The following is a 22,899-nucleotide window of genomic DNA, read 5'->3' as shown; positions in this document are numbered from 1 at the left end:
CCTACTATGATTGCATTACTGTCAATTTCCCCTTTTATGGCTGTTACTATTTGCCTTATGTATTGAGGTGCTCCTATGTTGGGTGCATAAATATTTACAATTATTATATCTTCTTCTCGGATTGATCCCTTGATCATTATGTAGTGTCCTTCTTTGTCTCTTGTAATAGTCTTTGTTTTAAAGTCTATTTTGTCTAATATGAGAATTGCTACTCCAGCTTTCTTTTGATTTCCATTTGCATGAATATCTTTTTCCATCCCCTCACTTTCAGTCTGTATGTGTCCCTAGGTTTGAATTGGGTCTGTTGTAGACAGCATACATATGGGTTTTGTTTTCATATCCATTTAGCCAGTCTATGTCCTTTGGTTGGAGCATTTAATCCATTTACATTTAAGGTAATTATTGATATGTATGTTCCTATGCCCATTTTCTTAATTGTTTTGGGTTTGTTATTGTAGGTCTTTTCCTTTCCTTTTCTTGTGTTTTCTGCCTAGAGAAGTTCCTTTAGCATTCGTTGTAAAGCTGGTTTGGTGGTGCTAATTTCTCTTAGCTTTTGCTTGTCTGTAAATGTTTTAATTTCTCCATTGAATCTGAATGAGATCCTTGCTGGGTAAAGTAATCTTGGTTGTGGGTTTTTTCCCTTTTATCACTTTAAATATGTCCTGCCACTCCCTTCTGGCTTGCAGAGTTTCTGCTGAAAGATCAGCTGTTAACCTTATGGGGATTCTCTTGTATGTTATTTGTTGTTGTTCCCTTGCTGCTTTTAATATTTTTTCCTTGTATTTAATTTTTGATAGTTTAATATATGTCTTGGCATGTTTTTCCTTGGATTTATTCTGTATGGGACTCTCTGTGCTTCCTGGAGTTGATTAACTGTTTCCATACCCATATTAGGGAAGTTTTCAACTGTAGTCTCTTCAAATATTTTCTCAGTCCCTTTCTTTTTCTCTTCTTCTTCTGGGACCCCTATAATTCGAATGTTGGTGTGTTTAATATTGTCCCAGAGGTCTCTGGGACTGTCCTCAGTTCTTTTCATTCTTTTTTCTTTATTCTGCTCTGCAGTAGTTATTTCTACTATTTTATCTTGCAGGTCACTTATCCGTCCTTCTGCCTCAGTTATTCTGCTATTGATCCCTTTAGAGAATTTTAAATTTTATTTATTGTGTTGTTCATGATTGTCTGTTTGCCTTTTGTTCTTCTAGGTCCTTGTTAAACATTTCTTGTATTTTCTCCATTCTATTTCCAAGATTTTGGATCATCTTTACTATCATTATTCTGAATTCTTTTTCAGGTAGACTGCCTATTTCCTCTTCATTTGTTAGGGTTGATAGGTTTTTGCCTTGCTCCTTCATCTGCTGTGTGTTTCTTTGTCTTCTCATTTTGCTTAACTTACTGTGTTTGGGGTCTCCTTTTGGCAGGCTGCAAGTTCATAGTTCCTGTTGTTTTTGGTGTCTGCCTCCAGTGAGTAAGGTTGGTTCAGTGGGTTGTGTAGGCTTCCTGGTGGAAGGGACTGGTGCCTATGTTCTGGTGGCTGAGGCTGAATCTTGTCTTTCTGGTGGGCAGGTCCACGTCTTGTGGTGTGTTTTGGGATGTCCGTGACCTTATTATGATTTTCGGCAGCCTCTCCGCTAATGGGTGGGTTTGTATTCCTGTCTTGGTAGTTGTTTAACATAGGGTGTCCACCACTGGAGCTTGCTGGTCGTTGAGTGGAGGTGGGTCTTCTTGTTGAGATTGAGATCTCTGGGAGATTTTCACCATTTGATATTACGTGGAGCTGGGAGGTCTCTCATGGACCAATGTCCTGAACTTGGCTCTCCCACCTCAGAGTCACAGCCCTGACGCCTGGCTGGAGCACCAAGATTCTGTCATCCACACAGCTGAGAATAAAAGGGAGAAAGAAAGAAAAGAAAAGAAAGAAAGAAAGGAAGGAAGGAAGGAAGGAAGAAATAAAAAGATAAAATAAAATAAAAGTAAATTAAATAATATAAAATCAAATGAAAAAGTTATTAAAATAAAAAAATAATTATTAAAAAATTTCTTTTAATTAATTAAGAAAAAAGAAAGAAAGAACAAAGAAAACAAATCCACCAATGATAACAAGCACTGAAGACTATACTTAAAAAAAAAACAACAACAAAAAAACGGACATACAGAACCCTAGGACAAATGGTAAAAGCAAAGCTATACAGACAAAATCACACACAGAAGCATACGCATACACACTCACAAAAAGAGAAAAAGAGAAAAAAAATATATATCGTTTCTCCCAAAGTCCACCTCCTCAATTTGGGATGATTTGTTGTCTATTCAGTTATTCCAGAGATGCAGGGTACATCAAGTTGACTGCTGGGAGAGATTTCCCTTTCTCTTCTTTGTTAGCACAGCTCCTGGGATTCAGCTGCGGATTAGGCCCTGCCTGTGCGTGTAGGTCGCCTGACGGTGTCTATTCTTCGCTCAGACAGGACAGGGTTAAAGGAGCAGCTGATTCGGGGGTTCTGGCTCATTCAACCCGGGGCGGGGTGAAGGGAGGGGTTCGGAGTGCAGGGCGAGCCTGCGGCGGCAGACGCCGGCGTGACGTTGCAACAGCCTGAGGAGCCGTGTGTTTTCCCAGGGAAGTTCTCCCTGGATCACGGGACCCTGGCAGTGGCGGGCTGCACAGGCTCCCAGGAGGGGAGGTGTGGAGAGTGACTTGTGATTGCACACAGGCTTCTTGGTGGCGGCAGCAGCAGCCTTAGCATCTCGTGCCGGTCTCTGGAGCTCCTTTATGTTCCAGAGATGCAGGGTACATCAAGTTGACTGCTGGGAGAGATTTCCCTTTCTCTTCTTTGTTAGCACAGCTCCTGGGATTCAGCTGCGGATTAGGCCCTGCCTGTGCGTGTAGGTCGCCTGACGGTGTCTATTCTTCGCTCAGACAGGACAGGGTTAAAGGAGCAGCTGATTCGGGGGTTCTGGCTCATTCAACCCGGGGCGGGGTGAAGGGAGGGGTTCGGAGTGCAGGGCGAGCCTGCGGCGGCAGACGCCGGCGTGACGTTGCAACAGCCTGAGGAGCCGTGTGTTTTCCCAGGGAAGTTCTCCCTGGATCACGGGACCCTGGCAGTGGCGGGCTGCACAGGCTCCCAGGAGGGGAGGTGTGGAGAGTGACTTGTGATTGCACACAGGCTTCTTGGTGGCGGCAGCAGCAGCCTTAGCATCTCGTGCCGGTCTCTGGAGCTCCTTTATGTGGCGCTCTTAATCCCCTCTCCTCACGCACCAGGAAACAAAGAGGCAAGAAAAAGTCTCTTGCTTCTTCAGCAGGTCCAGACCTTTTTCCGGACTCCCTCCTGGCTAGCTGTGGCACACTAGCCCCCTTCAGGCTGTGTTCACGCTGCCAACCCCAGTCCTCTCCCTGGGATCCGACCGAAGCCCGAGCCTCAGCCGCCACCCCCGCCCGTCCCGGCGGGTGAGCAGACAAGCCTCTCGGGCTGGTGAGTGCAGGTCGGCACGGATCCTCTGTGCGGGAATCTCTCTGCTTTTCCCTCCGCACCCTGTTACTGCGCTCTCCTCCGCGGCTCCGAAGCTTCCCCCCTCCGCCACCCGCAGTCTCCGCCCGCCAAGGGGCTTCTAGTGTGTGGAAACCTTTCCTTCTTCAGAGCTCCCTCCCAGTGGTGCAGGCCCCGTCCCTGTTCTTTTGTCTCTGTTTTTTCTTTTTTCTTTTGCCCTACCCAGGTACGTGAGCAGTTTCTTGCCTTTTGGGAGGTCTGAGGTCTTCTGCCAGCGTTCAGTGGGTGTTCTGTAGGAGTTGTTCCACATGTAGATGTATTTCTGATGTATTTGTGGGGAGGAAGGTGATCTCCACGTCTTACTCTTCTGCCATCTTGAAGCTCCTCCCAGCCTCTTTTAATCTGTGTGTTCTGCCTCTACATCTTCTGGTATTTTTCTTCGAATTTTTTTTTAAAGAAATCTCGTTGTTTGTTCTGTAGACTAACTCATAGTCTGAACTTTGCTGTTTGCCCCCCTCAATGTAGTTTTCCATGGTCCTCTGTTTTTTATGTATCCTAAATACTGGTGGGAACCTGGAGGGATGTTCAGATTCAATTTCTACTTCATAGGTGGTGTTGTGTTCTTTTATGAAGAGGCACACAACATTGGGTTTTCTCATTTTTCTAATATAGATATTAATTAATGTTCAACGCCTAGATCCTTTATTCATAAGAGTGTGAAAATAGTGATAGTCTTTTTCTATCACTCCTTTTTCATTTCACATATGAAAGAGAAACTTCCCCTCATCTACTCCTTGGTCACTTAGTGGTACAGTTTATATAGGAAAGGCAGGATGTATGCTTCGTTTTTTCTTTTTTGCAAGCTTTTGAATCAGTTAATTAGTTTTTTGTATCTGCCAGTAATGACCATTTATTATTTTATTATCAATGTGAACTCATGAATTAAACATATTTGATATATTTCTATCCACTGTAGTTTTTCTCCATACCGATGCCAAATATACTGTCTTTGACAAGTGGGAACCTCTACAATTTGGATGTGGAATCCTTTTGACAGAAACCTAAAAATCTTCTATATTCCTTATTTGTGATATACTAGATATCCAAGCCACATCTTGTATATTTCCAGCTCTAGATTTTGAATCAGTTATTTCTCTAAGGAGTCCTGGTTTGGGTCATTAGAACTATTGACTGCTTCTTCGTTGGTCATTGGTTCTTGCCCTTTTCTGTAGACAGGGCTAAGATATACATATATATGTATATACATATATTTATGATAAAATACTTTATAAATCCATGCAGAAACTCTCCATTCAAATACAGGGCTAGAGAATTTTTACTTAATCTCTTCTATATTACATCTGTATCTGATTTCTCCCAAGCGGAGAATCCCTATTCTCAAGGACACAAAAGATTGCAGAATATCATGTCACAACTCATTTGCTTTATCTCCTGTAATATTCACTGTAATCTCAGAGCAAAAATTCTACTACTACTATAAACTGTCTAATCATATTTAATATCAAGATAATATAATTGCAATCAAAGCTGGAAACAATTTAGTCTTTTTAGCAGATTTTTATATTGTATTTAGGAAGTATCATGTAGTAGGAATATACAAATTACTGTGTTTTCAAGTCAATCAAATAGTTTCTCTCTGTGTAGTTATGACCCCAACTGGATGTAAGAGTTTATTTGTTTAATTTTAAGTTATGGATAGCTTTTAAAATTCAATTTTGTTTTATATTTATGTTTGTCATTTATATATAAGTCAAATCTACGAAAGAAGGCAGAATCCATTCTTTCTACTCAAAGAATCCATTTTTTCTCTGCCTCTTAAAATATAGTCCTCCTCTTATAATTAACCATATAAAAATTTATCATTTACCTGTGGTTCCCCCTTTCTTAGAGAAGTGATAGAATACTATATGTTACTGGTGAATCAGACTTTTGCCGCTACAAATAGCCCTGAAGTTAATAGCCTTGTACATACATCATTTTGTATTTTTGCCAGTGTATCTTTGGGGCAGATTTCCAGCAGAGGAACTGTTAATTCAAGAGTAAATGCATCCCATTTGGACCACTTTTCCCCTTGCATTCTGCCTCATGATACCAGATTTCTTTATGAATGCTTTCACCTCCACCTTTGCCCATATTGCTTCTTCTATCTAGAACACTTTCTGCCATATCTTTATTCCCTTTATCAGACTAACTCCCCCTATTTTTTAGCTTTCAGAGTATATGTCCCTTCCTCACAGAAGCTTTACCTGGCTACGTGAAAGGACAGCTAGCTACTTGCATAATGACTGTCTCCTCTACTAGATTGCTAGCCCTTTAATATTAGAGACCTACCTGTTTTGTTCACTGTTTCAGTCACTTGCATAGTGCCTGGTACAGAGTATGTGCTCATAAATATTCATTGAATTAATATGTTGCTTTATGTTTACCTTACAGTTTAATTCCATGGAACCAATCACACCAGGTCTTGGTAACTATACAGGCTGCCCATTGCTGAAGGACAGAATCCATTGTGTGGCATTTGTATTCGATGCCAACTCTGTTGGTCACCTCTCTGATGAGATGGTGGAAAAGATCAGAAGAATTCGAAGGGAGTTGTTTAAGTGTCGTGAGTCTCTTTCCACTTTACTACTAAGGGCAATTGATTATATTGTAGGATGCTTTGGGGACAGGATGAAGAACTTAAGAAATTGAATATGTGAATATTCCCGGGTTTATCAGTGTGATTCAATCAAATCAATCACTCACTAGCTGTGTGACTTTGCACAGGTGGCTCAAACTCTGTGCCTCAATTTTCTGATCTATAAAATTAGTATAATAATAGCCCCTACCTCAGAGATTTATTGTAAAGATTAAACAAATTAATATAGATGAAGAGCTTAGTGCAGTTCTCAGTACCTGCTACCACGGCATCCCAGCGTGCATTTATTTACCAAGTCCTAAATTTCCCCTTTGTGTCTGAAAGGATTGGAAAGTGGAAAAGAACATTTCAGTAAGAAAAAGAGGCAGGAAAGTAAGATGTTGAGTAGGGAGAGGTAGCATAAAGGCTTTGGAGAAGGTAAATAGGATTAGGGAATTAGGGTGCCTCACTAGCTTTTCTTAGCTCTGTTATCCATTCTGTTTGGGAATGAGCCAATTTGTCACAATTTTGATTAAGTTAGAAGCAGGGAGTGATTGATTTACTTGCTCACGGAAATTTAAAAGCTTGCAAGGTTGGTGTGCAGGGAGGTGATTGCTAACATTGTGACCTCCGAGCAATTTATTTGTGATGCTTTGACAAATTCCATCTCCTTCCTGAGGCCTCTTCTCTCCCATCTTGTTTGTTAGAGTCCTTTTGGTCTTTTTTCTAGTTTCCATAAAAACACAACTGTTTGGACAGGATATGAAATCAATCAGTAATATTATAGCATACATTTTAGTTACCTCTTCCAAGAGGTGGTTTCATTTGAAGCCTCGTCTTTTCCCATAAGAGGCAATGAAGGAAACTTCCTGTGTCAGAGGAATTCCAGCTATGAATGAGTAGTTAAGGGGGATTTTTTTGTGGGGGATAAGGAACCTTCCCAAGTCCCTAAAATTGCTCCATAGATAGCCTATCCCATAACTGATAGCTGATTAAATGAAAAATACTGATGTTTTCTATAATAATGAAAACAATATGGATCTTTTTGGCATAGGTGTGGTCCATGTGGTGTTGCTCTCTCATGTGGATACCTTGGATCTGATTACAAAAGGTGACCTTATAGACATACACAAATGTGTGCCTGTGAAACTCAAGGTAATGGATGATGCCATTTGTAAACACATTTTCTGGGGTACTATGTCACTATAATGATATATTACTGTGTATAAAATTAAAAATAAAAATAAATACCTACTGAGTTTAAGAAGAATTAAACAATTGCTTGGGATAATTCAGATTCATTTCCCAAGTTTTAAAAGTTAAATATATACTTATCTTTACACTGACACAGATAATTCCATTTATTATAATTTAATTCAGCTGAGTTCAATTCAACTAATATTTATTGATTACCTTGAATGATCAAGCCAGTGTGATAGTCTCTAATCAAATACACAGATAATTAAAATAATTTCCCTGTGCTAAAAAGCATATGATTTTATAGGTAGAGATGAAGGGATGGGGGGTAGTATAAGAAAAAATTGACAAAAGAATATGATATGATTGAGTATGATAAATAGAAATGATTAAAAATAATATGCTTTGAAAGTTTAGAGAAGGAAAAAATTGTATTAAAGTGGATGGGGGAAGATTTCATTACTGGGGTGGTACTGGGAAATGGCTTTCAAGGAGGAGTACTTCAGGAAGTGAAGGGACAAAACGGCGAAAATATTGAGGCCCTGGGGGCAGCATAAGTCAATACATCAATGAAGGAAAAGGCAGCGTGTATGGGAAGCATGGAATCATTTAGTTTAGCGGAGGGCTGGATTTTTGGAGGGGGACAGAAAGTGAGAAAGTTATATTTGCATGAAGTGGTTTTATTAATTAGGTGCATTATGTGGAATCACAGCAATTTTTTTTGAAAGAGTAATGATGTGACCAAAGTTAAGTTTCACAAAAATTAATCTGCTGCCCATGTGCAGAATAGACTGGAGTCAAAAGGAACCTGGAGGTGGAAACAACAGTTGGGAGGATATAATGATAGCTAATATTTGTTGAGCACTAAATATGTGATAGATTTTCTTTTTTTTTTTAACATCTTTATTGGAGTATAATTGCTTTACAATGGTGTGTTAGTTTCTGCTTTATAACAAAGTGAATCAGTTATACATATACATATGTTCCCATATCTCTTCCCTCTTGTGTCTCCCTCTCTCCCACCCTCCCTAGCCCACCCCTCTAGGTGGTCACAAAGCACCGAGCTGATCTCCCTGTGCTATGCGGCTGCTTCCCACTAGCTATCTATTTTATGTTTGGTAGTGTATATATGTCCATGCCACTCTCTGTGATAGATTTTCTTATTCAATACTTATAACAACCTTATGAGATGGGTACTGTCATTACCACATTTGATAGATAAGTAAACAAAAACACACAGAGTAAAGCATTTGCCAGTTTACTGACAATGCTAGGAAGTGACAGAGGCCTACTTTGAACCCAGGCAGTGTGGTTCCACAAATAAAGTAGTCTAAGCATGAATTAAACATTATCATTAAACTAGTCTAGTAAAATAGACTTATCCTGAGAATAACCTTTAAAAGGAAACTGAAGGAAATGATAGATTCTAATATAAGGGTGTTAAAAATTCTTCAACTTCAGAGTAGTTTGTATGGATCTATTAGTTATCTTTAGTTTGTAATTCATATTGAATCTATTATGTGTATTCTAAATAAAAATTAGCAGTGATATTAGAACTTGACTTGTGAAGTTCTTGAAAAAATCCCTTTATGGGGCCAGATCTCTGTCTCCACATTCTCCAACAGGACAAGTATTGCCAAGCTCCTACCTTTTGATATTGTTTTCATAATTTATATCAACATAAAATTGTATTTTTCACTGTTTTAAGATTTCTGTGTTTTAAATTCTGTATTGAAGCTAGAGGCAGTTCACAGAGAACTTGGATTTGCTCTTTCTGACATATTTGTGGTTAGTAATTATACCTCAGAGTGGGAGCTGGAGCCTGTCATGGACATTCTGAACATCTCTGCATTGAGACAGATGCTGTGGGCTGCAGATGACTTCTTAGATGATTTGCCTCCTGAGGAAACAAGTAGATGTTTTTGAGGTGTAGAAGCTTGAAGGTGTCAGCTACATGGCTACTTCCAGTTTGGGTACATCCTAGAGGATCTATACTACTTCTCACCCACCTTGTCTTATTTTAAAATGAAATATTTGAAATGATTGACCTCTGTCATTCCCACTGTCTGAATATCCCAAGCAGTATCCTTGCCCTCTTCTGTTAAAATGGGCTTTGCTGCTTGGGACCCAGAATGGGATTGGCTCAGCATTGTTTCTGATCAGATGTGATCTTTGATTATCGGTTCTTCCTTCAGACCATATACTTCCACCGTTATTGACTTGACTTTTCAATGCCTCTCCCTTGTCAAAGTCCCTCTTAATGCAGTGTGGTCAGTTCTGGGTAGAGGTGTGTGCCTTTCCTGTTTACGACCTCAGATTTTAGTGTTATGTGTATTTTCTGTTATCTGCCTGTGCATAGTACACACTGCACTGTTCCAATCAAAGATCAGACAGAAGTATCAATCTAAACTCAAATCTTATTTTAGCTTGTGGGAAATCAGAGTATCATATCATCTCTAGTTCTCTCGCACTCACAAACTCCTGGGAAACTCTCACACTACTACTTTTGCTGTCCTGACTCTGCCATCTTGGTTTTTCTATTCCTTCTCTTCCTCATGGTGCATGCATTCCCAAAGTCAGGGTTGGCTTAGACCTCCTGTAGCCCAATGTTTCTTCTTCCTACTGGTTGGTTTTCCCTAAATAATCCATCAAGAATACTTTGTTTCTCTTTACTAAGAGATCGGAGGAAAGAAATGATCAGGTGTAAGTAAAGAAAATAAATAAGTGAATGCTTTGCATATTAAAAAGTTTTTAATCTCATCATAGAAGAGTAAACAGTGCAAAATGAGAAAACGTAGGAAAAAGAGAAGTAGTTGAACCTGAGGGGGTATTTTATTTAAGTCTGGAATGAAGTTACACATACAAGATAATAATACCTACAAAAAGGAACAGGACAATTTAAAGTCATTAATTGTAAAAAAATTATAATTTCTTTTAAAATTATGTTCTGTATCTGTGAAAAATTAAAGTTTCTTTTTGTAAAACCTGAGTCTAACTTGAGTGTGTGCATATGTGTGTGTGTGGTATGTGCATGTGATTCTGGCAAAGCTTAGTTTAATATGACTTGTCAGCATCTTCTGATCTTCACCCAAGTCATCTTAATTTTACTTTCTTATGTTACTTCTAACGTGCTTGATTTTATTCTCTTTGGGCCCCAGTTAACATTGTATTCTTTAACCTAAAGCCATTTTTATTTGACTATCTGAACACTTCTTCAAGGATGTGGCAGTTAATATTAATGAGTTACAGAGGACTAAAACTGAGAGGGACTATAGTTTGATACTCTCAATTATGACTATTTTAATTTCAAGTGACAAAACTCAACCTGAACTACATGAATAAAAAAGAGGACTATAGTACTGGATCAAGTAATCCAACAATAGAAAAGGCTGGGATTGAATTGAATTGGCCTCAGGAATTGTTGAATCTAGGGATTCAAAAGCTATTCAAAAGCTATTCTTTCTCTCTCTCTCTTTCACACACACACACATACACCACAGCCTTTTGATTCCTTCTTTCTGTATATTGTTGTCATTCTCTCACGCTAGCAATCTTGACAAATCCTTCATCTTTCGAGTGCAAGATTCAGGCTGACGTTCATTCAGTCTTGTGACCTGAAAAGAAAGGACTTTTCTTTTCTAGTTTCATTGTGAAATACTCCCAAAAAACGACTGCAATTGATCTAGCTCAAGTCATACACCTAACCTCCCTCCCCCAGGAATAATTACTTTACCAAGAAGAGCAAGGAAGTATGATCAGCCCATCTTAAGTCATGTCTGCCCAGGAAGAGTGATTTATTATTAGAAGAAGAAAGTTAATCATGGACATGGCTACTGTTGGATTAAATGAGCTGGAGAGGCACCATAATATGTACCTCATAGATCAGGAAGTTTTGTATCTAGTTCCTCATTTAGATTAAGAAAGTTTGCTAAAAAATCTTATTAGTAAGTCTAAAATGGTTAAATTAAGAAAAACTTTTAAACTTTAATAAAAAGCATTTTGTTAAAGTACCATATACACATAAAAAGTGCATGGTTCAAAAGTATAATATATAGCTGGATATATTTTTACAAACTTTACAAATCCATGAAATTAGAACTCACATAAGAACTAGAACATCACCAGCATCAAATAAGTCTCGTTTATGCCAGATCTAGTTATCTAGGATATCCAGTGTTCAGATCTTTAATTGCAACATTATCTACGATCATACCTAGATACCCACTATTCTGACTTCTAATTGGGTAGATTGGTTTTGTTCTTATTTATCCCTCACATAAATAGTATTATGCCCTATTTATTCTTCTGAGTCTGATTTTAATATGATAATGTATTTGATTTATATTATTGCACATTGATAAAGATTATTCATTCTCATCTATTCTACCTTTGATGGGCAGCTGGGTAGTTTCCAGTTTGGCACTATTACAAATAGTGTTACTACAAACATTTCAGCATATGCCTTTGGAGAACATATGGAAACATTTCTGTTGGGTATATATCTAGGACAGAATTGCTGTGTCATGGAGTGTGTACATGTTTAGCTTTAATCGATAATACCAACCCCTTTTAAAAGACATTTGAAAAATGTTTTGGTTTTATCTAAAAATTTAATGAGTCAAGACTTCCAAATTTTTAAAACTTCATCTCAAATTTAATATATTTAATTTCTTATTTTATCAATTCTATTGTTTGACTAAACCTTCCTGAGTACTAAAAGATTCTTACAGATCTACTATCTTGATCTTAGAATCATAGTGAACCTAAAGTTATTCTAAATTTCTCAATATATGATGAAAATGTATTAAGATTTCAACTTAAATCCACAAGTTCAAATTAAGTATTTAATTAGATATTTTAAATGAGAGATATAAGAAATTTGACCTATCAGTACTTTATTTTTGGTTAACTCTCACTGCCTAAGAAGCCACGTCAAACTTTATTGCCTTCAATAAGAATTTTTGGTTTTATTTATTTATTTATTTGCCTTCAATAAGAATCACTTATTATCATCTGTGTCTGAGTCTGGCTGAAGGTTGGTTATCCCAGCTTGGGCTCAGCTGAAAGGTTATACTTCAGGCTATGGCTGCTGGGTAGGTTGGCTGGGGCTGTTCCACTCCATATCTGTGCATTCTGAAACTTATAAGACAGTAGCTTCCTAGGGACAGCTCTTCCATTGTGTGGCAGAATTGCAAGAAGGCAAGGGGAGCCATGCATACAATGTCCCTTAAAGCCTAAGCGTACAACTAACACATCGTCACTTCTGCCCACTTGCCATTGGCCAAAGCGAGTTATATGGGCAAACCAAAACCAAGGGGCTGAAAAATTCACCCCTCTCTCCCAGTGAGGTCATGGCAAGTGTGTTACTGCAGAAGAGAGTGAAGAATTGAGACCAATAATAACGTATGTATATGTCTATCTAGTATATACATATAATATACCATATTATATATATAGTAACAAATTATACAATTTGTTTTCCATTCCCATATCAAAAGAAAGCCAGGATTAGTTTACTTGCTCATGGGACTCACAACAGTATACATTCTCTATCCTCCCTCAAAGATACTTATATTCTCTAGTATACTGTCATAACCTAATAAGACAAGATTTATACTTGATCATTATCAAAAGTCAGTTGCTTCATAACAATGATACTATCATGATAGCTTCTCTATAAGAAAAGAAATCCAGGGAGAAAATGAGAATTGTGAGAGTTTATTCAGTTCAATTTTGAGTGAAAAACATGGGCTGTAATCACAAGAGACTTTCCAAAGACAGTACATAATATATGCCAGGGCTTACTACTTAGAATGAGGTTCAATGGCTTTTAAGGCTATTTGAATCTTGGAGGGTACATATGTTGTACCTAAGATGTTATTATCCTTTATATATCAAATGACCAAAGAGAAATCTGAGTTTGAATGGGATCTGGAACAAAAGAGACTTTGATATATTTACAAAGGAAGAGCTATAGCTCAAGTAGCAAAATCAAGTCCATGTAATGTTGTCACATGAATTATTTTGAAAATATCTACTATGCAGACATATGCAGACTAAATTCTCATGAAGAAGTCTATAACTGCTCTCACTTGGTGACTACTGAGATATTTGGACTTGCAAGTAACCTGATGGCAATAGCTAGATGTAGTCACTCCAAGAGACCTTTTTTGTCCTGAAACTGGGCTTTGATAGAAATAGCTCCCATCACTGAAAGACATCAAATATCCATTATATTATAGGTAATGTCAGAAAGCTATTCCAATAATGATGGATCAGATCCAATGATGGATAACATAGAAATGGAATAGTAACTAGATGTGACTCTGGGAAAGTACATGGTATCCATGAACAGGTTGCAGCCTCACCTTTGGAACAGAGGACAGAACCACCAGAAGAATTCTTAGTTTCTGTCGTTAAAAAGGGTGAACCTATGACTTTTATCCTACTAAAGTAACACTTTAGGATTGGACAATTAAAAATACCACTGTGAGGAGAATTAAATTATGGAAATATGTGGAAATTCTGTGGAAGAATTACAGTGGGTCATATCAATGACCACCAGATAAAACCTGGCTGCTGGCGTATACGGGGTTAGAATACAAAGACTGATGCATTGGTCTATTCCTTGGATGTTATCTCCTTGGGTACATAAAATAAATGGGGATATTTTTACTTGAGATATAAATATTGGATGGAACAATTGCATACTCCTTTACGGAAATTGCTGATGTGATAATATGCTATCCGGATTGTGAGTGGGAAAAGAATTTCCAAAAGATGACTTTGGGTAAGATTCCTCAAGGGCAGGGCATGGCAGTTGACAACAATGGACCCTTACTGGTAGCCCAGGTGGCTTCAACTGCTTCCTGACTAGAATAACCACATATTAGACTTTGACGTTGCTTATCCTTTGGGTGTAACCATGGCTGAGGATACTATTAAAGATTTGGAACAATATAACGTGAATAAACTCAGTCTCCTAAGTTACATTTTATCAATCAAAGTATACTTTTCACTGTTGCCTGTCTACAAAAATGAGCTAACATCATATGGACTTACCAAAGTCCGTATCACACATATAGCAGCAGTTTGAAAAAGACCTGGAATGGGTAATTAAAATATATATTGATAAAGACAGGTGATGCCAAGGGCATGAAGAACTGGCTGACATGACTGGGTCAATCTAATATAGAAAAACCATTGGGGGGTGGTTCCTATGTGAATGTAGGGGTAAAGATAACAGTGATGATGCAATCACTCAACTCCAACAGAAAATTTTTCTTTTCTTTTCTTTCTCTTCTCTTCTCTTCTCTTCTCTTCTCTAATATGGAATGCTTCACGAATTTGCCTGTCATACTTGCACAGGGTCCATGCTAATGTCTGTATCGTTCCGATTTTAGTATATGTGCTGCTGAAGTGAGCATCCAACAGAAAATTTATTTATTTATTTATTTTATTTTATTTTTGCTGTACGCGGGCCTCTCACTGTTGTGGCCTCTCCCGTTGCGGAGCGCAGGCTCCAGACGCACAGCTCAGCGGACATGGCTTACGGGCCCAGCCGCTCCGCTGCATGTGGGATCTTCCCAGACCGGGGCACGAACCCGTGTCCCCTGCATCGGCAGGCGGACTCTCAACAACTGCACCACCAGGGAAGCCCAGAAAATTTATTTCATCTTGCCAGATTCACCCGTATTGTGTTCAAGACTGCACTACCATATCCCAGCAAAGGGAGGCATTAATACTCATAAAACTAGTTCAATTTCTCTGAATTTGACTAGCATCTTGGTAAAAAACACAATGGACTTGATAGTGACGCCCCTCATGTGTCCTTAACTAGAACTGACTGTAAGTGCTGCCCTGTTGGTGACGCGTAGGATGGTCCCATCACTACTTGTCTTTCCTTCTTGCTGGGAGTGGCCAGAAGGGGAATCCTTGGCAGAGTGATTCCAGCTATCTGCCCTTGAGGTAAACAGTATAGAGACACACCCAGGGAATGAAATATGGTAATAAGTAAGTAACAAATGAAAGCAAAGGGGGAATTGTGGCAGATGGAAAGAAAGCACATAAAATCTATAGTGTTGCATCACTTTTTTCCTGAGTGTCTCAGAGTGAGAGAAAAACACTTTTAACTGTTTCTCTGATATAATACCAAGTTATTGCTAATTCAGAGAGAAGAGCCTGGATTTTTCCCCCCTCTGGGAAAGAGAATGACACTGAAGCCAAACCACAAGACTAACCTAAGAACTCTGATTTAGTTATTTACTGAAAAGACATCAACTACCTTGAATGATCCACCTCAATAGTAGTTAGTTGCAATTCTAATTTGAGTCACATTTTGTTGATTATATTCATCATGTTGGTTTTATCATGTCTTGGAGAAGGAGCCTACCTTCAAACTGAGCAGGATATGTTGTGACTCTAAGCTCGGTGTGGGTCTGAAGGGAGATATGCCACCACTGGATTTCCAGTAGGTTAGAGTCTCCTTTTCTCTTTTGACTAAATCAGATCTGAATGTGGAAGGAACATTAAATAAGTAGGGTAGTCAGGAAATCAGAATGGTGTCCAAAAGAGTGAATTATGCCTGACTTGATGAGTAAGTATCACTGATGGAATTTGTCTCTGAAACTTTGAAAAGGATGATTATGAAAAGCCTATTTCTATTAAATTGACCTGCAGCTAGGAGTCAACAGTTTCAGCTGATGATCTGGAATAACAATATTTTAGGTGCCTATTATATATTTGAATAACACTCATAGCACAAGCAGTTAATGGCAACTATACGTGTAGTGGATTAACTAAAACTGGTCCCAACATACCAAGAGAGATTTGGGAGCCTTGGGAATTAGACTTGCTGCGTTGAATCGAGTGCAGATGGCTTTTCTGGAAGCTCACCACCATACTGAGAGGAATTTTAACTCAGATAGGGACACTGGAGTCCTCTCTCAGGAAACTTGTCTTGCTAGGTAGGCCGTCTAAAAGATGATGAAGCTATCTGAAATTGAAAGAGAAGAAAAGGGGTTGAGGGAGAGGGAAAGCAGTAGCTAGGTGGAATAGAGGCTTAGGCTATGGAAACACTAGGGTCAACCTAATATGGTAAGCCATCACTTGGAATGCAGTCTTTTACTGCTGCTTCCCCATAATTAGTGTACCCACTTTTAAAACAAGGTCATGTTCCTCACAGCAAACTTGGTTGAGATTGGACAGGATCAAGATCAACCACCTCCTCCTAATGGGAAGCAGATACTACCTAGAAGCTTCTATCAGTAAAAACTTATTTTTATTTATGGTATTTTTTTGATGGCTGGCATATATCTATATGTATTTTTATCCAGACCAGAGGCAACCAAAATTTACAGAGCAGTGGCCTCTGGTGACTTCTCCAGCTATGGGAAAATATATGGCATACAGAAAATGTCATTTTTACTGGAAAGGGTGGTAAAATGTCACAGTAGTATTATTAATGTGTGGTGCACTAAACATCATTTAAAACCCTACCATAACTATCTAGTGTAATAAAGGATATGCAGGCTCATTTATAGATGTAAATGAAAATAAAACTTACAAAAACAATGAACCTCCAGGATGAAATGATTCCCCCCACCCTAATTTGGTGTATTACCCATGGAAACTAATTTTTCATTTTGGGAAGGTTATACATTCAATACCTATCAATACATATAAAAATATAGTAATATTGTATTACAAGTAATAGTGGATAAAAGAATAAAATAGTCCATCTGGTTCATCTATGTTGTTGCATGTGTCAATAGTTCCTTCTTTTTACTGCTGAGTAGTATTCCATTGTGTGGATATACCACATCTCTTTGCTTATTCACCTGTCAATAGACTTTTGTTTCCAATAAAGTTGAAGATATGCAGACAGACCTGATAAACTAGCAATTTGACTCAGTTATATATCTTAGGGACAATTTTTATATGTGAATCAAAAGATGTGTGTAAGAATGTGTGTAGTAGCCTTATTCATAATAGTCCCAAACTGAAGACAACCCCCATGCCTATCAATAGTAGAATAGATAATAAATTATGGTATATTACATAGATCATTTCATTTTATGGAGCAATGAAAATTAAAGAACTGTAACTATGTACAACAGTATAGATAAATATTACAAATATAATATTGACCAAAAGGAGAAAGACATGAATGAAGCTATACACTATGAATAGATTTATATAACTCTCACAAAAGTTCTAAACAAAAGAAAGGGAATGATGATCATAAAAATGAAGATGGTAATTAACTTCCAAGGTGGAGGGGGTGTTGTGAAGGGTGAGTAGCTCATGTGGTGCTTCTGCAGGAGCTAAAAGTGTCCTTTGTTTGGGTCAGGGTGGTGGTGAAATGGATATTTGCTTTATTATTATTTTTAAGTTGAATACTTGTATTTTATGTACTTTCCCATATGTACTGTATATTTCATAATTAACACAGAAAAAAAGAAGTAATATCACACACAAACTTTGGAATTAGGCAAAACTGGGTCTAAATCCTTATTATGTCACATAATTTGCGAACTTTTAAAAATCTTTAATTTCCCCATCTTACAGATGAGGATGGTAACACTTTATTCACAGATGTGTTGTAAGAAAAAATGTAGGTAATATATATAACTAAATTATTAGTGTAGGCAATTAGAAACACAAACCTAGGTTCTGAAGGACATTGCCAATCTTATAACAAAAAAGTAATAATTAACTATCAGTCTCTCTATTGTAAATTTAATTTTATTGTAGTTGAAAACAAAGATAAGTTTGGACTTGGTAACTCATAAGAAAACAAAAGAGACTTAAAATTGAATTGTCAGTTTTTTCTTTCTTTCTTTTTCTGTTTGTTTGATATGCAGTTTTAAAGAAACTATACCTTTGGCTTCAAGAGCATACTGCATCTCGATTCAAAATCTGAAATAGCAAGTAGAAACATATTAAATGGCTTGGTCATGTCTGCCCCCTAGTGGTCAATGCTCTACTAAATGAAGAGGCTGCTGAAGGTTGAATCAGGAAGCTTGAATAAAAACAGACTTCTAATTCTTAAAAAAAACTATCACAACAGAAAAATTTTTAAATGTGTAATTTTGTTAAAGGTATGCAATATTGAATTGGAAGATAATTTTCTCCTGGTGTTGAATATATGATAGTATTTGGAAATGCTGTGTTCTGTGCTACATTTTGTTATTCCTGGCATTATATCAGACGTATTATTGATGTATATTTGCAATTTAAGCTACTATTAATCTATCCTATTTTAGTATGTTTGTCAACCTGTAGAATATAAATTTGAATGTATAATATTCAAGCCTTATGGTGATCAATGAACACATAAAGTGGGTACTTTTGCCTTTTGCTTTTCAAAAATGTTATCCCCAATTACATTACTTTTGGTTAATGAGGTTTGAACCCGTGTATACATGAGTTAATTTGTGCAGTCAAATTACACTCCTGTAGAACAGAAGACACATTATGCTTCAAGGGCCATGTTCCTCCCATTTTAATTTATATTTGATTTAGTATTATTCTATATGAATAAAGAGTTTGTAAATTAGTTACTATAGTACCTTGCTACAAAAATCATGACAATATGCCCTGTTTCCCTGGCAAATTCTTCCTTCAGAGACTTACAATGAATTCCCTTCAGCTACATGGCATTATGGCCAAACTTCTTAGGACAGTTTTCCTAAACTTGTCATATTTGATCTCAAACAATAAAGCAAGAGCTCTACTGAGTGAATTCCCCTTCCTGACTATTTTACATGCATTGTCCTATCTCCCATGCTGTTGTTTATACTTTGGGACAGTGACTTAATTTCTATTTATAATACATGGTTTTCTCATCTGGCAAATGGGGATAATTATAGTACATACCTCAGAGTTGTTTTGAGGATTAAATGAGAGAGTATACGTAAAGCACTTTTTGAAAAGTGTCAGAAACACAGTAAGCAGTAAATAAATGCCTATTATGATTCATCTTTCCCTTCTGTAATATTCTACCCCATACACCTCTCTACCACCTGACAATCAAGAATTGATTTCTCGGAGATTGGTTCAAGATGGTGGAGTGGAAGGACGTGCTCTCACTCCCTCTTGCGAGAGCACTGGAATCACAACTAACGCTGAACATTAATCCACAGAAAGACACTGGAACTCACCAAAAAAGGTACCCCACATCCAAAGACAAAGGAGAAGCCACAATGAGATGGTAGGAGGGGCGCAATCACAATAAAATCAAATCCCATAACTGCTGGGTGGGTGACTCACAAACTGGGGAACACTTATACCACAGAAGTCCACCCACTGGCGTAAAGGTTCTGAGCCCCATGTCAGGCTTCCCAACCTGGGGGCCTGGCAACGGGAGAAGGAATTCCTAGAGAATCAGACTTTGAAGCCTAGCAGGATTTGATTGCAGGACTTTGACAGGACTGGGGGAAAGAGAGACTCCACTCTTGGAGGGCACACACAAAGTAGTGTGTGCCTTGGGACCCAGGGGAAGGAGCAGTGACCCCATAGGAAACTGAATGAGACCTACCTGCTAGTGTTGGAGGGTCTCCTGCGGAGGCAGGGGGTGGCTGTGTCTCACGGTGAGGGCAAGGACATTGGCGACAGAGGTTCTGGGAAGTGCTCCTTGGCATGAGCCCTCCCGGAGTCTGTTATTGGTCCTGCCAAGGAGCCCGGGTAGGCTCCAGTGTTGGGTCGCCTCAGGCCAAACAACCAATAGGGAGGGAACTCAGCCCCACCCATCAGTAGACAAACAGAGTAAAGTTTTACTGAGCTCTGCCCACCAGAGCAACAGCCAGCTCTACCCACCACTAGTCTCTCCCATCAGAAAGCTTGTACAAGCCTCTTAGATAGCCTCATCCACCAGAGAGCAGACAGCAGAAGCAAGAAGAACTACAATCCTGCAGCCTGTGGAGCAAAAACCACATTCACAGAAAGATAGACAAGATGAAAAGGCAGAGCTATATACCAGATGAAGGAACAAGATAAAACCCCAGAAAAACAACTAAATGAAGTGGAGATAGGCAAACTTCCAGAAAAAGAATTCAGAATAACGATAGTGAAGATGACCCAAGACCTCGGAAAAAGAATGGAGGCAAAAATCAAGAAGATGCAAGAAATGTTTAAAAAAGACCTAGAAGAATTAAAGAACAAACAAACACAGAAGAACAATAAAATAACTGAAATGAAAAATACACTAGAAGGAATCAATATCAGAATAACTGAGGAAGAAGAAGAGATAAGTGACCTGGAAGAGAGAATGGTAGAATTCACTGCTGCAGAACAGAATAAAGAAAAAAGAACGAAAAGAAATGAAGACAGCCTAAGAGACCTCTGGGACAACATTAAACGCAACAACATTCACATTATAGGGGTCCACGAAGGAGAAGAGAGAGAGAAAGGACCCGAGAAAATATTTGAAAAGATTATAGTCGAAAACTTCCCTAACATGGGAAAGGAAATAGCCACCCAAGTCCAGGAAGTGCAGAGAGTCCCATACAGGATAAACCCAAAGAGAAACACATTGAGACACTTAGTAATCAAACTGGCAAAAATTAAAGACAAAGAAAAATTATTGAAAGCAGCAAGGGAAAAACAACAAATAACATACAAGGGAACTCCCATAAAGTTAACAGTTGATTTCTCAGCAGAAACTCTACAAGCCAGAAAGGAGTGGCCTGATAAAGTGATGAAAGTGAAGAACCTACAACCAAGATTACTCTACCTGGCAAGGATCTCATTTAGATTTGATGGAGAAATCAAAAGCTTTACAGACAAGCAAAAGCTAAAAGAATTCAGCACCACCAAACCAGCTCTACAACAAATGCTAAGGGAAATTCTCTAAGTGGGAAACACAAGAGAAGAAAAGGACCTACAAAAACAAACCCAAAACAATTAAGAAAATAGTAATAGGAACATACATATCGATAATTACCTTAAACATGAAAGGAATAAATGCTCCAACCAAAAGACACAGGTTCACTAAATGGATACAGAAACAAGACCCATAAATATACTGTCTACAAGAGACCCACTTCAGACCTAGGGACACATACAGACTAAAAGTGAGGAGATGGAAAAAGATATTCCATGCAAATGGAAATCAAAAGAAAGCTGGAGTAGCAATTCTCATATCAGACAAAATAGACTTTAAAACAAAGACTATTACAAGAGACAAAGAAGGACACTACATAATGATCAAGGGATCAATACAAGAAGAAGATATAACAACTATTAATATATATGCAGCCAACATAGGAGCACCTCCATACATATGGCAACTGCTAACAGCTATAAAAGAGGAAATCAACAGTAACACAATATTACTGGGAGATTTTAACACCTCACTTACACCAATGGAAAGATCATCCAAAATGAAAATTAATAAGGAAACAAAAGCTTTAAATGACAAAATAGACCAGATAGATTTAATTGATATTTATAGGACATTCCATCCCAAAACAGCAGGTTACACTTTCTTCTCAAGTGCGCACTGAACATTCTTCAGGATAGGTCACATCTTGGGTCACAAATCAAGCCCCAGTAAATTTAAGAAAACTGAAATCATATCAAGCGTCTTTTCTGACCACAATGCTATGAGATTAGAAATAAATTACAGGGAAAAAAAATATAAAAAACACAAACACATGGAGGCTAAACAATACGTTAGTAAATAACCAAGAGATCACTGAAGAAATCAAAGAGGAAATCAAAAAATACCTAGAGATAAATGACAATGAAAACACAATGATCCAAAACCTATGGGATGCAGCAAAAGCAGTTCTAAGAGGGAATTTTATAGTACTACAATCCTACCTCAAGAAATAACAAACATCTCAAATAAACTATCTATACTTACACTTAAAGGAACTAGAGAAAGAAGAACAAACAAAACCCAAAGTTAGTAGAAGGAAAGAAACCATAAAGATCAGAACAAAAATAAATGAAATAGAAAGAAAGAAAACAATAGCAAAGATCAGTAGAACTGAAAGCTGGTTCTTTGAGAAGATAAACAAAATTGATAAACCATTAGCCAGACTCATCAAGAAAAAGAGGGAGAGGACTCAAATCAATAAAATTAGAAATGAAAATGGAGAAGTTACAACGGACACCGCAGAAATACAAAACGTCTTAAGAGACTACTACAAGCAACTCTATGCCAATAAAATGGACAACCTGGTAGAAATGGACAAATTCTTAGAAAGGTATAACCTTCCAAGACTGAACCAGGAAGAAATAGAAAATATAAACAGACCAATCACAAGCACTGAAATTGAAACTGTGATTAAAAATCTTCCAACAAACAAAAGCCGAGGACCAGATGGCTTCACAGGTGAATTCTATCAAAAATTTAGATAAGAGCTAACAACAATCCTTCTCAAACTCTTCCAAAAAATTGCAGAGGAAGGAACTCTCCCAAACTCATTCTATGAGGCCACCATCACCCTGATACCAAAACCAGAAAAAGATATCACACAAAAAAATTATAAACCAATATCACTGATGAACATAGATGCAAAAATCCTGAACAAAACACTAGCAAACAGAATCCAACAGCACATTAAAAGGATCATA

General features: G+C 37.9%; 1 protein-coding gene and 1 non-coding gene across 2 annotated transcripts in view; one reads left to right on the top strand and one right to left on the bottom strand.

Moving 5' to 3' along the window:
- Nucleotides 1–22,899, top strand: part of IFI44 (interferon induced protein 44) — a 37,570-nt gene that overhangs the window by 10,886 nt on the left and 3,785 nt on the right. The window contains 3 exon segments of the mRNA XM_024119945.1: nt 5,934–6,105; nt 7,172–7,272; nt 9,052–9,226. Coding sequence (XP_023975713.1) covers nt 5,934–6,105; nt 7,172–7,272; nt 9,052–9,226 — 448 coding nt within the window.
- LOC112063915 (U6 spliceosomal RNA) lies at nt 14,638–14,741 on the bottom strand. The gene has a single exon (XR_002891260.1). It is a non-coding gene; the product is annotated as a U6 spliceosomal RNA (small nuclear RNA).

Source organism: Physeter macrocephalus, chromosome 4, assembly GCF_002837175.3.
Source record: "Physeter macrocephalus isolate SW-GA chromosome 4, ASM283717v5, whole genome shotgun sequence".
NCBI lineage: Eukaryota > Metazoa > Chordata > Mammalia > Artiodactyla > Physeteridae > Physeter > Physeter macrocephalus.
Note: the sequence above shows the minus strand (reverse complement) of the source record. Positions and strands in the feature narration are given on the sequence as shown.